At 41.6% G+C, this 14515-nt stretch overlaps 1 protein-coding gene across 3 annotated transcripts in view; it reads left to right on the top strand.

The window, feature by feature from the left end:
• dync2h1 (dynein cytoplasmic 2 heavy chain 1) overlaps positions 1-14515 on the top strand; it is a 136025-nt gene that overhangs the window by 76703 nt on the left and 44807 nt on the right. For all 3 annotated transcript variants that reach the window (XM_085381092.1, XM_085381091.1, XM_085381093.1), the window contains 7 exons: positions 4173-4238; positions 4352-4402; positions 4483-4536; positions 4814-4945; positions 8480-8552; positions 12480-12640; positions 13082-13207. In XM_085381092.1, coding sequence (XP_085237218.1) covers positions 4173-4238; positions 4352-4402; positions 4483-4536; positions 4814-4945; positions 8480-8552; positions 12480-12640; positions 13082-13207 — 663 coding nt within the window. The remainder of the gene's footprint in view (positions 1-4172; positions 4239-4351; positions 4403-4482; positions 4537-4813; positions 4946-8479; positions 8553-12479; positions 12641-13081; positions 13208-14515) is intronic.

A 14515-nucleotide genomic window follows, 5' to 3' on the forward strand; every position in this document is an offset into this window, starting at 1 on the left:
TTTGTATTCTAGTTCTATTATTCTTAATGTGAGAATTTAGATACATCTCTTGACTTGGACAAGGCACTAGTTTCACTTGTAGTAGCATATATGACATATAGTCAAGGTTTTACAGTCTACCCGGGGTCTTTACCTGCTACTATTCTAGTATATACTATCCTAGTAAGAGACTTTTATGGTTTTAGACTCTTTCAGCTTCATTTCTTTCTGACTCAGAGCACACACTACAAAAACATGTATACACACAGATTGACACATGCACACAGAAATGTGGCACATTTTTGTGCTTTGTGTAATCAGTCATTTTACTCTTCAACTTTGTGTGTGCACAGCTGTACAGTATCCACTGCTGCAGCACTTCAGTAGACGGGCTTGAACTTTGCAGCTTGGGGTAAATCACTTAGACATGGATGAAGAGATGAAGCATAGAGAGGGTTGGACAGAGGTCATGGCTGTTTAGATGTCTGGTCTAAACCTGAAAAATTAACTTTGCTACACGTCAAGCTGGGTCATCATCTGGTTGGTAAAAGTACAGAATATAGTAGGTGACAAGCAGAGATGTGTTAGGAAGGTTTTTGAAGATGTGGACTATGTAAAAATGCTTGATTTTCTTTTTTGATTTATTTAGGTTATTTACAGGTGGGGCGTGTGGATGTGTTGTGTCTAACAAAACACTTGCATCTGATACAAAACAAAGTGAAACTCAGTCACAATAGTCCTGTAATTACCAGGAAGCTCTCAGGAAAGTAAACCTGTGATATCCTGTCATATCTTGGTGGGGACATGTAATTGATATAATGCTTTCCCTGGCCGCTTCCCCTAATCCTTGGCCCTTAACCATAACCTAATTGCTTTTTGTCCCTATAAGGGCTGTTGGTCCCGATAAAAATAGTAACATTCCAATTTTTGGTCCCCACAAAGATATGTAAACATGGTACACAGATGCACGCACACACACACACACATACCAGGCTCTGGTTACCTAGGTAACATTCTAATTTATTTACAACCTGTCAAATATCAACTAAGATTATCCTTCATGCTGCTCTCTTACTGGTAGTCGCTTCAATCTCTCACCTCAAAGTTAAGAAAAGTTTACTTTGTGTTGCTCAGTGCTGTCCATAGGTCACAAGCATTTCTATTGTCTCTGGTTGCCACTGCCAGCCACTTCCTGTGTGGATGCCCCTTTGGGAGCGACAAATGAATAAATAACAACTACTTGGTCCTGACAAAACAAAGCGCTGTATAATATAATTTCTTCACTATAACTCTGGTTTTGTTGCCAGTGGTGCTTAGTTTATGGGGCGATCGTAGCTCAAGAATTGGGAGTTCGTCTTGTAATCGAAAGGTTGCCGGTTCGAGCCCCGGCTCGGACAGTCTTGGTCGTTGTGTCCTTGGGCAAGACACTTCACCTGTTGCCTACTGGTGGTGCTCTTCCTCTGTCCAACCCTCAGAGGGCCCGGTGGCGCCAGTGTCAGGCAGCCTTGCCTCTGTCAGTGCGCCCCAGGGTGGCTGTGGCTGCAATGTAGCTTGCCATCACCAGTGTGTGTGAATGGGTGGATGACTGGATGTGTTAAGCGCTTTGGGGTCCTTGGACTAATAAAGTGCTATACAAATACAGGCCATTTACCATTTAGTTTAAAATGCACCCAAATTAATTTATAAATAGATTCTGGAGCCCTGTGTGCACCTCCTCTTTTGCTACCATGTGTTAGATAATCATCCAATAAATACACCCAAATAGGGCTGGGCCATATTATACCGTTCACGGTAATACCGGTATAATGTTAGGCAACGATAGGAAAATGAAATATCGCGATAGAATGGGAGTAAAACGCGCATGCGCAGTGCCTTTGTTTTCATACGCACATGGCCGATTGTTGAGTGAAACAGATGAACCAGAATTGGTTTGTAAAAATGGTGCAACTTCCGTGATGTGGAACTGGTTTGGTGTTTGTCCGTCAGATACACAATAAAGCACATTTTTTTGCAGAACATGCAAGCGGCCGTTGTTATTGTCGTATTTGTCGGACTAAGATGCTCTTAAATCTGGGAGTAATCTGGGTCCTAAACTCCGTAGGCTTCAGGTCAAACAACACTGCAGCATCACTTAGAGTTAAAAACTGTCTAAATTCTTTCATCTTTAATAAAACGATCAGCATTGCTGCTTTACCAGGTGTAACTATGAAGTTTAACTTCCAGGCATCCATGAAAACTAAAGTTATTACATTTAACGGAGTTAGACGTTAGCAGGAAGCTAGCGGAAGTTAGCTCGCTAGTTTCGCTAGTTACCTAAGCATGATATAGCATGTTCTGACTGAGAGATTTCTGAAAAAAATCAAACGTACAGTTCTGCTATCACTTCCAACATAAATGAAGACAGGAAACTAAACAGCAGTGACGTTTGTAGGGTTACGGAAGTTGGGCTAGCTGGTATATAATGATGTGCTACGTGATCGCTAGCGACACAGCTATGTTAGCATAACATAAACAGTGACGCTGGAGGACGAACACTAACACTTTTCCACTTATAAAAGTTAACGTGAAGGTTCTTCATGGTTAGAGACAAATGCAATTGCATGGCAGGATGTTGTAAACGGACCAAACTTCAGTCAGGAGAACAACTGAGATAATCCATCCACAATATGAGGTTAGTCATTAATAGACTGCAACAACATGGGAATAGAGCAGCTGCCAGAGAATTCAACATTAATGAATCAATGGTACAGAAGTGGAGGAAGCAAGAAGAATGAGTTTAATAAAGTTTGATTTATCTGACTGCTTTGTTTCGCTTAATGTGCCTTATAATCCTGTGCACCTTATGGTCCGAAAAATACGTACTGCACACTGCAGTTTAATGTTGCAAAGCACCTCTTTTTAACTTCAGTGGATATTATACATGGTTATGCTCAGGATATGTCAGCCCATTTCTACTGGAAATGCCTTTTGGTTAAACTTTCAGCAAGGAATTTGCATTTGCACTGTTACATTTTTATAAAGCTTTAATGTACATAAAAACCAGCTTCTTGTTTAAGTGAAAATAAATGGAAGGTTGTCTTTTTGCGCTAGTAATGTTGTGGAGTTGTATTTTGTCTCGCATCAATTATATCGTCGGTTATATCGTTATCGCAAATTTTCAAATATATATCGTGATAAATATTTTTGGCCATATCGCCCTGCTCTACACCCAAATGATGAATAGCTGTTCTCTGACAGACTACAATCTTTGCATCTGATAGCAGTGACATCAGCTTCTATGAATAACCCGGCTGAATTGATTAACACATTTAACCTCTTTTTGCCCACTTTATAGAGCATTGAGACTTATTACGGACAAGCATGCTAATTCTAATGTGGTTGCCCTTGCCAGCTGTTAAGTGCATGAAATTAGATTAACATAAATATGTGTGGCGGTCACAGAAGCAATGTGGGTGTATTCCACTGTGAATGTTATTAGGTGCATTGTGTGTTTGTTTATTGAGTACTGTGGTACTGTTACATGCAAATGATGAGAATTCAGTAGAATCAATAGATTTATATAATGCCAGTTATGGGCCATTTATACCACCACAGACGTAAGATGTGAGCTATATTAGAAAGTCGTGACTCATTGAAGTCTTACATTAAGCATGTTCGAAATGAAAGAACTTCTTGAGAGTTACTGGTGCAACTAAGTTACTATAATTACTTTGTTTCAAACTGGTTTATTTTTTTTAATTTTACATGTATTTTTACTATTTGCCTTTATGTACGTACAGAATATATTTCAGTGTTATTTTTTCACTTTTATCATAGAGGGCTTTAAACTTGTTAAAAATTGTCCTATTTTACTTTAAAAGAAGGTGATTGTGCATCCTTCATCTAGTGTGTACTACAGTGGCATGAAAAAGCATTCGCCCCCTTCCTGATTTCATATTTAAAATTTAAATATTAGACAAAAATAACACAAGGGGGAACTTGAAACTTGAAACCTGAAAAATAACAATTTGTACTTTGAAGGCTCATTTCGTCGGTTTTGAAGCATTTGGCTGAATCTGAGCAGAAAGTATAGCCCTGTACATGTCAGAACTCAACTTTTATCACTAGTGATAAATAACCCCTTTTTTTCCCACCCTTTCTCTCTCTCTCTTTCTCTCCTTTTCTATCACTTCCTTTCATTACATCTGTGGCAGGCTGACCAGTTGATGTTTGCTATACACTTTGTGAAAGGCATGTACCCCGAACTCTTCCTCGAGAACGTGAGTCATTTTGTTTGTTCATTTTTAGGATTTTATTACCTATTCCAATGACAATCGATTGCTATGCTTTTTAGCTTTCAATGTGTTAATCTGAACTCTTCTGCTTGTTGTAGGAATGGGATGTCTTTACTGGGTCCATCGTAGGAGAAATGTTTAAGAAAGAGGTAAGAATTCAACTTTTTCTTGTAACAACAAGAAGACCACATATTTTTCTGTCTCTCTAACGTCTCCCCTGTCTTGGTAGGAGTTCCCTTCTTGGATTGATCAGGAGAGGCACGGAGCAGTGGCCATTTTAAAAGTAAATGCACTGATATTGAAAATAGCAAACAAAGCATACATGCTCAGCTCGGATAGAAATGGATTTTCTTTTAAAAGTTCCATGTTAACATCATCTACCGTCTGCCGCAATATGCAGCACAGACATAACAGTAGAATATTGCCTCCTGACCATGAAAAATGCATTTTTAAAGGTGTTTAAATAGATTGCCAGTGAACCAGTCCTTACCAAGCTAAAGATTGGATCTATTCATCTTACATCTCTCACCCTTTTAACTTTTGCCCCCTCTCTTTTGCAGGCTACGTTCCCGGCTCTCTACCAGACCCTCTGTTTAAGTGACTCAGACCTTTGGCTGTCCTTCTTGCAGAGCTCGCACTGTGAACAAGAAATCCCATCTTCCATTGCCAAGAAGATTACTCCCTTCCAACAGGTCAGCTTTCAATCAACTTCTTTAGCTGTGAGCCACAGAATCATTGAACACCCGCATTTGTTGGTTCAAGATGAACCTTTCAGCATAGGTCACTCCTGTTTCTGCTTAGAAACTGATTGCTGTTACAACAACAGACAGCCTGCTATTTTAAACATTTTTATTTACCCTCCAGATATAATTTGTATCTACTTCTTCTTATTTTGATAGTTATTATCATAATTACTTAAAAGGATAATATGTACAAATACATAATATTATGGTACAGAAGTTATGTATATGTATATTAACTTGGCTATAGATGTAATTGTTTGTGTAATCGATTTTTGCTTTTGCATACATACAGTACATTTAAGATCTAGGTTACATAAACCTAGGACCCCAGAAAAATGTGTATTAGGTTGGCAGGTTTTTATTGAAGGTTGCTGACTGTCAACAAATGTCACAAAGTGATTGCTACACCAAAAGCTGCCTTGTGAATGCTTTGGTCACTAGCAGATTGCCGAGCTCTCCCATAGTTTGCATGAAAAATGCTGACTTGTCTGTAAACACTTGCCAAATGCCAGTTGATCACCAGAAAACTAAAAAAGGCCAGTGGGAACTTCAAAGTAAAAGGTGTGATTCACTGCTAAAACCAACATGTTTTAACAGATACAGCTATTACTGTGAAAGCAAATAGTTTCCATTTCAAGCTTGCGACACACTTTTCACAATTTAACTGTTACTTGAATATAGTTGCTGAGCACTTGCAGACAAGTTGCGATCTTGCATGCAAACTACAGGCAACTTCCAGCACCAATCACAGGGGAATGTTCAGTGCAGCACCTTTATACCTTTTTATGACCAATTTCCCTTTGCAACTACCCAAAACCTCAGACAACCGCTCACCAACCAGTTGGGGAATACAAATTACTCCTTGCAACCAGTGGCTGCCAGCAGGTTGCCAACCCTCTCTGGGCCTGTGTGACTGTAGCCAAAGTGATTGGGCAGCTTCAGATGAGGACCTCGCCCTCAGACCATCACAGACTACAGGACCACCAAACCCTCCCCCGCATCCTCTGATGTCTCCTTCCTCAACGAGCTCAACAACTTTTATGCTCGTTTTGAGCGAGGGAACCCCACAACCACAACCAAAGCAGACATGACGCCAGACCACCAACCTATGACTCTCTCCCCCACCGATGTAGGAGCGGTGCTGAGCAGGATCAATGTCCACAAGGCTGCAGGCCCTGATGGCATCCCCGGGCGTGTTCTCAGAGCGTGTTCTGGGGAGCTTGCAGGAGTGCTCACAGACATATTCAATCTGTCCTTGGCCCACGCTGTGGTACCGGCCTGCTTCAAATCCACCTCCATCGTCCCGATACCCAAAAACTCCAACCCATCTTGCCTCAATGATTACCGCCCAGTAGCACTCACCCCCATCATCACTAAGTGCTTAGAGTGACTGGTCCTAGCACACTTCAAATCCTGTCTCCCCCCCACCCTGGACCCCCACCAATTCGCATACCGCCGGAACAGGAGCACAGAGGATGCAGTCTCCATCGCAATGCACTCTGTCCTCTCACACCTGGACAACAACAACACCTATGCCAGAATGCTGTTTATAGACTTCAGTTCAGCATTCAATACAATCCACCCCTCACAACTCATCAGGAAACTGACAGACCTGGGTATCAGTTCCCTCATCTGCAAATGGTTACTGGACTTCCTGACCAACCGCCCCCAACATGTCCGGCTGGATAACCGCTGCTCATCTACCATCACAATGAACACCGGTGTACCACAAGGCTGTGTGATGAGCCCTTTCCTCTACTCCCTCTTCACCCACGACTGCAGACCTGCTGATGGTTCCAACACCATCATTAAGTTTGCAGATGACACCACGGTGATTGGCCTCATCAGTGACAACGATGAGGCCGCCTACAGGGAGGAGGTGGATCATCTGGCTGAGTGGTGCGACAGAAACAACCTGCTGCTTAACACCGAGAAGACCAAGGAGCTCATCGTGGACTACAGGAGGAATGCTGACCCACATCCACCCATCCACATTAAGGGGACGGCTGTGGAGCGTGTGAGCAGCTTCAAGTTCCTGGGAGTCCACATCTCCGAGGATCTCACCTGGACGACCAACTGCTCCAAGCTGGTCAAGAAGGCTCACCAGCGCCTCTTCTTCTTGAGGACTCTGAGGAAGAACCACCTGTCCTCAGACATCCTGGTGAACTTCTATCGCTGCACCATCGAGAGCATCCTGACCAACTGTATAACAGTCTGGTACGGGAACTGCTCTGCCTCGGACCGGAAGGCGTTGCAGAGGGTCGTGAAAACTGCCCAGCGCATCGCCGGAGCACCACTTCCTGCCATAAAAGACATCTACAGGAAGCGGTGTCTGAAAAGGGCTGGGAAAATCATCAAAGACCCCAGTCACCCATCACATGGACTCTTCACCCTCCTGCCCTCTGGGAGGCGCCACAGGAGCCTCCGGACTAAGACCACCAGGTACCGGAACAGCTTCTTCCCCACAGCTGTCAGACTCCTGAACTCTGCCTCCTGACATCTGACCCACGTTAAACTCATGGACTGAACATACACACACCCACAATGGACAACTGTACCCTCAAACACAATAATAACATGGACTGAACCACCACTCACAACCACTAGCACTTTATATAGCCTCTGTAGAAACTATCTACACCCTCACTTATCTTAACTGCACTACTGTATAGCTCTGTGTAAATAATCATTCTGTACATTCGATAATTTTTAATCCTACAACTGTTTACAACTTGCATAGTTCCCATTTCTGTATAGCTGTATATCCCAGATTCTGTAAAGTTATTTATTTCATATTCTGTATAGTTTTTCATATTTATATCCTGTTCATATCCTGTACATAGCTTGTACTCACTACAGCCTGTACATACTTATAGTTATAGAATATTCACAACATACTTCATACCGTGTACATTATAACATACCATAATAGACCCATTTCTGTAATATACTCACATATCTATATTATTGCTAATATATATTGTAATATATCTATATCACTAAAGCACTTCTGGATGGATGCAAACTGCATTTCGTTGCCCTGTACCTGTGCATGTGCAATGACAATAAAGTTGAATTCTATTCTATTCTAATTTATTTTAGTATAATAAAAAAATTCTTCAATCTTTCTTTGTTTAATCCATGGTCAAATAGAAAGAAAAAAAACACCATTCCCCACCTGGTTCCAGATTGAATAAAAAAAATTACCCATTCTCAAGACAAAGAAAGACACTGGAAGCCACTTATCTGTAAAGTCAAATACATGCATTACATGCAGGTGACATACTCGTTTGCATATATATTTCATTCTAAAATGTATTAAAAAGAAGATCTCAAACCCTCACCCTGTGAGTCAGACTGTGGATCTATGAATAATTTAGGGAATTACTTTTTAATACCTGACTCTTTGGAATATGTCGCATACTGCTTTGACATAAGGTTTTTATTTTATCGGTTTGTGGGGATTTTTTTGTTTTTTTCCAGCTGTTATTGGTTCAGGCTGTCAGACCAGACCGGCTGCAGAGTGCCATGACTTGTTTTGCATCTCAAACCCTAGGTAAGTGTTTCAGATTACTACTGTGTGTTCTTTTCATATTTGCTGTGCACCTGAATATACATAAAAAATAGGTTCCCAGTTAAAAACAACAAATTCACAGTGTCTTTCATCTTTAGTGATGCTTACAAGATTTCTTTTTTGCCCTAATTAGTCAGACCAAGATCATTAAAATAAATACACCAACACTCTTTATTCTCTTCTTATGCAAAATATAATGCAGATGTTGAAAGTAAACAAACCAAAATGTGACTGAAATGATAAACTGAAGCACATTGAAATTTATTGTGATTGCTGTGAATAATGAGATATAAACATATGAAGATGTCCTCTTTTATTCCTTTCAGTAAAGTATTTTTCTGCTTTCACTCCACTATATAGAAAGGTGCTTTGTTTTTCAAGTGCACCTTCTGCTTTCACACTCTACTCAAACAAAATATTCTCAGACAAGGCTTTTATTCAGGACTTCTAAGCCGTATTTTCCCACTTGCCATCAATGGTGTGATTTTTATAGTTTTTCACAATAGTCCTTCGCATCCTCTCTTTATTTGTCTTTCATCATTGCAAGAATGTCACTGTCCTTAAGTAAATGCCACACACACACGCACACATGCACACAAATCTCTGTCTGTGCTCTTTTTTCATCTCTCTCTCTCCTACTGACACAGACGCATCCAAAATATCTTTGTAACTCTTGTTTTGCGTCATGTTTTCTAACACGAGGATAGCCAATACCTTAGTTTCAGACCAAAGCGTCAGCCAAAACAACCAAAACTATACTTGAATTCTCTGTTTGACCTGTGAAACCACACAGTGGAAATATTGCACTTAAGCAGTGTGATCTCTGGGTACAGCTTTGCTCGCTCTTTGAGGAATTCACTAGATTGTTGAATTTAAGGTCAGAGTTATGCACTGTCCTTGTGCTTATCTGTCAAAGTTTCCATCGATGACCCCCATGTCAAGTCTGAAGCACTCGTCCCTGTAGTTTGCTTTCTTAACCAAATATCTATCATAACAGAATGTCTGCTTGGTTGTGCAAACATTTCCAAGTCACCTTTGCACCGGTGCATTAAACTACCAAGGAATGGATGTGGACCCCTGTGGGTTTTCCATTTTCTGGCATTGTTGTTAATTGCAGATAAAAATTTTACACTGACAATAAAATCATTTGAATTCATTTCATTTTGTTGTCAGTTCCATATGATCAGAATGCAGTGAATGTCAAACATTTCCAAAATAATTTCCTAACTGAAATGTATACTCATTTGCCACTTTGTTAGGTACACGTATTAAGCTATAATCAGTCAATCATATGGCAGCAATTTGCATTTAGGCAAATTGCTGTATGATCACGACGACCTGCTGAAGTTTAAACTGGTCATCAAAATTGTGAGATCCAGGCCTTGAAGGTAGAGGTCAGACTTGAATGGCAAGACTGCTACAAGCTAAAGGAAACCAACAGTAATTCAGATGACCACTTGCTGCAACCAGGTTATGCAGTAGAACATCACTGAATGCATAACACATCAGTCCTTGATGCAGATGGACTAGAATAACAGAAGACCACACTGCGTACCACTCCTGTCAGCTAAGACCTGCAAACTGAGGCTGCAATTTTCACAGGATCCCTTAAATTGGACAGAAGAAGATTGGAAAACCCTGCTGGTCTGAGTAGATTTGATTTCTGCTGCGTTATTCGGATGTAGGACCAGTAATCAATATGAAAGCATGGATGCATCCTGCCTTAAATCGGCAAGCTGGTGGTGTAATGGTGTGGGAAATATTTTCTTGGAAAACTTTGGGCCTCTTACTAATTGACTAATTGAGTATTGTTGCTGACCACAGCCATCCCTTTATGACCACATTGTTCCCATCTTCTGATGGTTTCTTTCAACAGCTCAAATAATCTCAAACTGCTTTCTTTGAAATGTAGTGGAACGGCAGATTCTCATCATGGATGAGCAGCTGGCAAATCTGCAGCAACTATGTGACCAAATTCTCAAAAGAATGTTGTTAAATCTTTGCCATTAATAATTAAGGCAGTTCTGAAGGCAATACTTGCAAAGTGTACCTAATAAAGGGTCCGGTGTGTGTATGTATTTTCCATCTCTCTGTCTTAGTGGTGTTATTTTCTGTTGTGGACTGAGCTTATTTCTCAAACACAAGTATCACATCTGTGTATCTATTTTTATACATAGGTAGACTTTTAAAAAAAATCACTATACAGAGTTCATCTGCACAATCCTTACACGTGCAGTAACCCACTGATAACAGTGTACTGCGTGTACAATGGATGAGGTGGATAATAGTGCATGTATATTTGAAAGAGCTTGAGCGACAGACAGATGAAAAAGAAACAGAAGAGAAGAAGATTTTGTGTCTATGTGTATGTGTTTCTGGCAGTAAATCAGTATGCTAATGAGGCATGGTCTGTAATCCTCTTACAGCTAATCTCACTCAATCCCTCCAGTCCAGGCCTGGGCACTGCTCTCACACACCCAGGCATGCCTGAGTGAATACAACAGACACACACACATAGAGACTCGGTGCTTGCTCATACAACTTCTCAAAACACACAAAACCTCTTTCACAAAAATAGTGACTTTGACAGAAAGATAATGAAATTTTTATAGAAAGACTTGAATGCTCATAATGCCAAGGATTGTATGTGAGCACCGTTCTTTCACAGTCGCTCAGTGTTTCCTCAACAGCACTGTTTGAACCACAGAGAGACCAGTACTGTCCTTTTCCAGGCTCATCTTAGCCCTGTTTTTTGATAGCATGTTGTAAAGGCCAAGGTGAACTTTGCTATTCAGACGGAGGATGCTGGTCTGCAGCATGAATACTGATTACCTGCGCACGTCAAAGGTAGTTGTGTATGTAATTGTGCAGGCCCACGTTCTGCCAATTCTCCCTTACTTTGCAGAGACACATCACAAGCCATGTGGTCGGAGAACTGTTTTTCTTAGTGTTGCCATAGCGATGCGGCAAAAGGTCACTCGGCGATGTTCTCCACTAAGACCTTGTGTATGTGCATGCATGTGTACTTCAGTGCAGCAGATTGCATTTGGCAGCAGACACCAAAAGAATGTTCAGGATGGGGCAGCTGCGCCAACCAGAGAAGACAGCACTGTGCGTGTGTGTGTCTGTTTGTGTGCGCACGCTCGTATCTGAAAGCAATATCTGCTGATACTTGCACAAAAAACATCACAGAGGAATTTCTAACACAGCCACTCGTGCTCGGCGTGCCTGGATCATTGCATGTGTGTCACTATTAACCCATATCTGATATGTGATTCAATATATTACAGCGGGATTAGAGTTTAAGTATTCTCAATAAGGGGTTGCACACCACACGCACACACACACACTGATATAGTAAGAGCTTGGCTTCTCAACACCAGGGGGCTGAAAAGGTGTTCTTCTCTGTGTGGTGAATTCTGCTGCATACCTAGTACTCAATATGCATAGCACATCACCCTCCTAAACTTTCTCTCTCTGTCTTTCATAGTGTCTTCCTCTTATTCCCCATCTCCCTTTCTCCATTACCTCCTTCTTTCCACTTTCCCTCATCCTTCCCTTTTTTCTTTTTTACCCCAGACCTCTCTTCACATCACCACCCCTTTAGGTGCTGTCTTCCCCTCCTTCTCTCTGTCTCCCTGTCTATCTCATCTATGTCTCCTTCTAACCCATCTGCCCTCACCAAATACCGCTTTGCTGCTATGTACTAGCATTTCCCTCTATTTCTTCTTTCCTGCTGTGTTCAGTCCTTGCTCTATACATTGCTAGTATCCTCCCTGCACAATATATCCACTTACTCTGACTCTGAGTACCGTATCAAATTTGAACGTAATGTTGACACACATTTTACAGATCCTTTTTCTGACTCTTTTTGTCATCTTCCTACTCCCTTTTTCCTCCTCTGTGCAGCTATGAAAGAGCTCTCACCCCCTCCTCTGAATCTGCGGCGTCTCTACACCGAGACAATGGAATGGGAGCCAGTGTTGATCATCATCTCTCCAGGGGCAGACCCTTCCCAGGAGCTCGCAGAACTAGCAGCCGAAACTGTTGGCAGGGACAATTATCATGAGGTAGCGAATAACAGTATAAAATGGTAGAAGTCGCAGCAGATTATCAAGTGCAGGTGGATTTTTTCTTATCATAACAGCAAGATCACAACTATAGAATCTAGCCCATTCAATTTAGTCTAGCCTGGAATCTAGTAATATACTACACACCTTAAAGGGGAAAACAGAAGGTGCTACAAAATGTCCTGTTGCTAAATAGTTGTTGACATATGTTTATTTGGCATATAAGTCTGAGAAAAGATGCTCTTACACAGCTGAAGTAATACAATGTGGTTATTATCACAATTTAAAAGCTGAAACTCAGTGATAATCTCACTTGAATCAGATATGTGCCTAACTTGTGAGTTATTACAGTGTAGTAATCAAGTTTCATACCAATTTCTCTGTTTCTCTCTCACCCCTCCATCTCTCCCCCCACTTCTCCTGCTCTCCCTCTCTGTGTAGATCTCCATGGGTCAGGGGCAGGCTGATGTAGCCTTAGCTACACTCAGAGAATGCTCCCGAAATGGAGACTGGCTTTGCCTGAAAAACCTTCACCTTGTCACCGCATGGCTTCCCCTCCTGGAAAAAGTGAGTACCGTATTTCCCGGACTACAAAGCGCACCTGAATATTAGCCGCACAAGCTAAAATCAGGGGAAAATCCTGTTTTGTACATACATTAGCCGCACCTGGCTAAAAGCCGCAGGTGTTTCAATGTTGACTTATCATATGTAAGAGAATATGCACAAAGGGAATTGTCAGGAAAGAGATGGCTGTTTGGAGACATCACTTTTATTAATATTTTGAAAAACAAGTTATGGGTACATATTTGCACATGTAGTACATAACAGTAACCTACAGCACACCAGAAAAATAGATTCGGACTACCTTTTAGGCTCAGGTGAAGTGACACGGAGAAGAAAAGTCAGTCATTCACCATCTTTCTCTTCTTCCTGCACTCTAAAACCACCAAAGTCCTCTTCTCCAATGTCGGAAACGAACAGGCTCAGGATGGCTTCGTCATCCACTCTCCGCTTCTCTCCTTCGTTGTCACTTTCAAAACCAAAGAAATCCTCGTTGTCAGTGTCAGAGTCGAACACCCTCAGAAGGGCCGTGGCGGTGTCCTCCTCTCCATCATGCAGCAGTCCAGCCCTTCAAAATCCGTTGGTGATCGTGGATGTTTTCGCACTTTTCCACGATGTCAGAATCCACCGGTGGAGTTGGGCATAACTTGCTTTTCGCAAGTTTATCGCCGCTCATCATCCACGCCTCCCGCTGAATGCGTAGCGCTACTTTGAAGTTTGTTTTTCGCGCTACTTCGTACGGCACTACGTTGCCTGGCGGACGGACATGTGACTAACATACCACTCTTGAACCTCGATCCTTCCGCCAGGCAACGTAGTGCCGTACAACAGCGGAACAAACAAAACAAATCGTCTTACGATATCACAAAAATCATGGAAAATCCATAGAAAAGCCGCACCTGACTAAAAGCCGCAGGGTTCAAAGCTTGTGCAAAAAGTAGCGGCTTATAGCCCGACAATTACGGTACTCTGTGTTAGTGCCAGAGGATCAGCCGTTAGCTTTTATCTGTGTTCATGCGTCTGAGTGAGGTTTTTTTTTTGTATTTTGAACTATTTTTTGGGTTAATAATGGTTGAACAATAGAACCTGAAAAGGGGTCAGTTAGTTAGTCTGAATAGATTATTTATTCATGGATAAGAACTTGTGTCAGTCAACAGCTGGACTTTATTAACTAGCTCTGCATTAATGTAAAATGATATTACATTACATCAACGTGTGTGTGTGTGTGTGTGTGTGTGTGTGTGTGTGTGTGTGTGTGTGTGTGTGTGAGGGGGGTGGCGGGGGGGTTCACTCCAGCTTGTAAGTGTTTATCTG

Source organism: Rhamphochromis longiceps, linkage group LG14 (assembly GCF_057381845.1).
Source record: "Rhamphochromis longiceps isolate RC_006_pf linkage group LG14, R_longiceps_female_GT1.1, whole genome shotgun sequence".
Classification (NCBI taxonomy): domain Eukaryota; kingdom Metazoa; phylum Chordata; class Actinopteri; order Cichliformes; family Cichlidae; genus Rhamphochromis; species Rhamphochromis longiceps.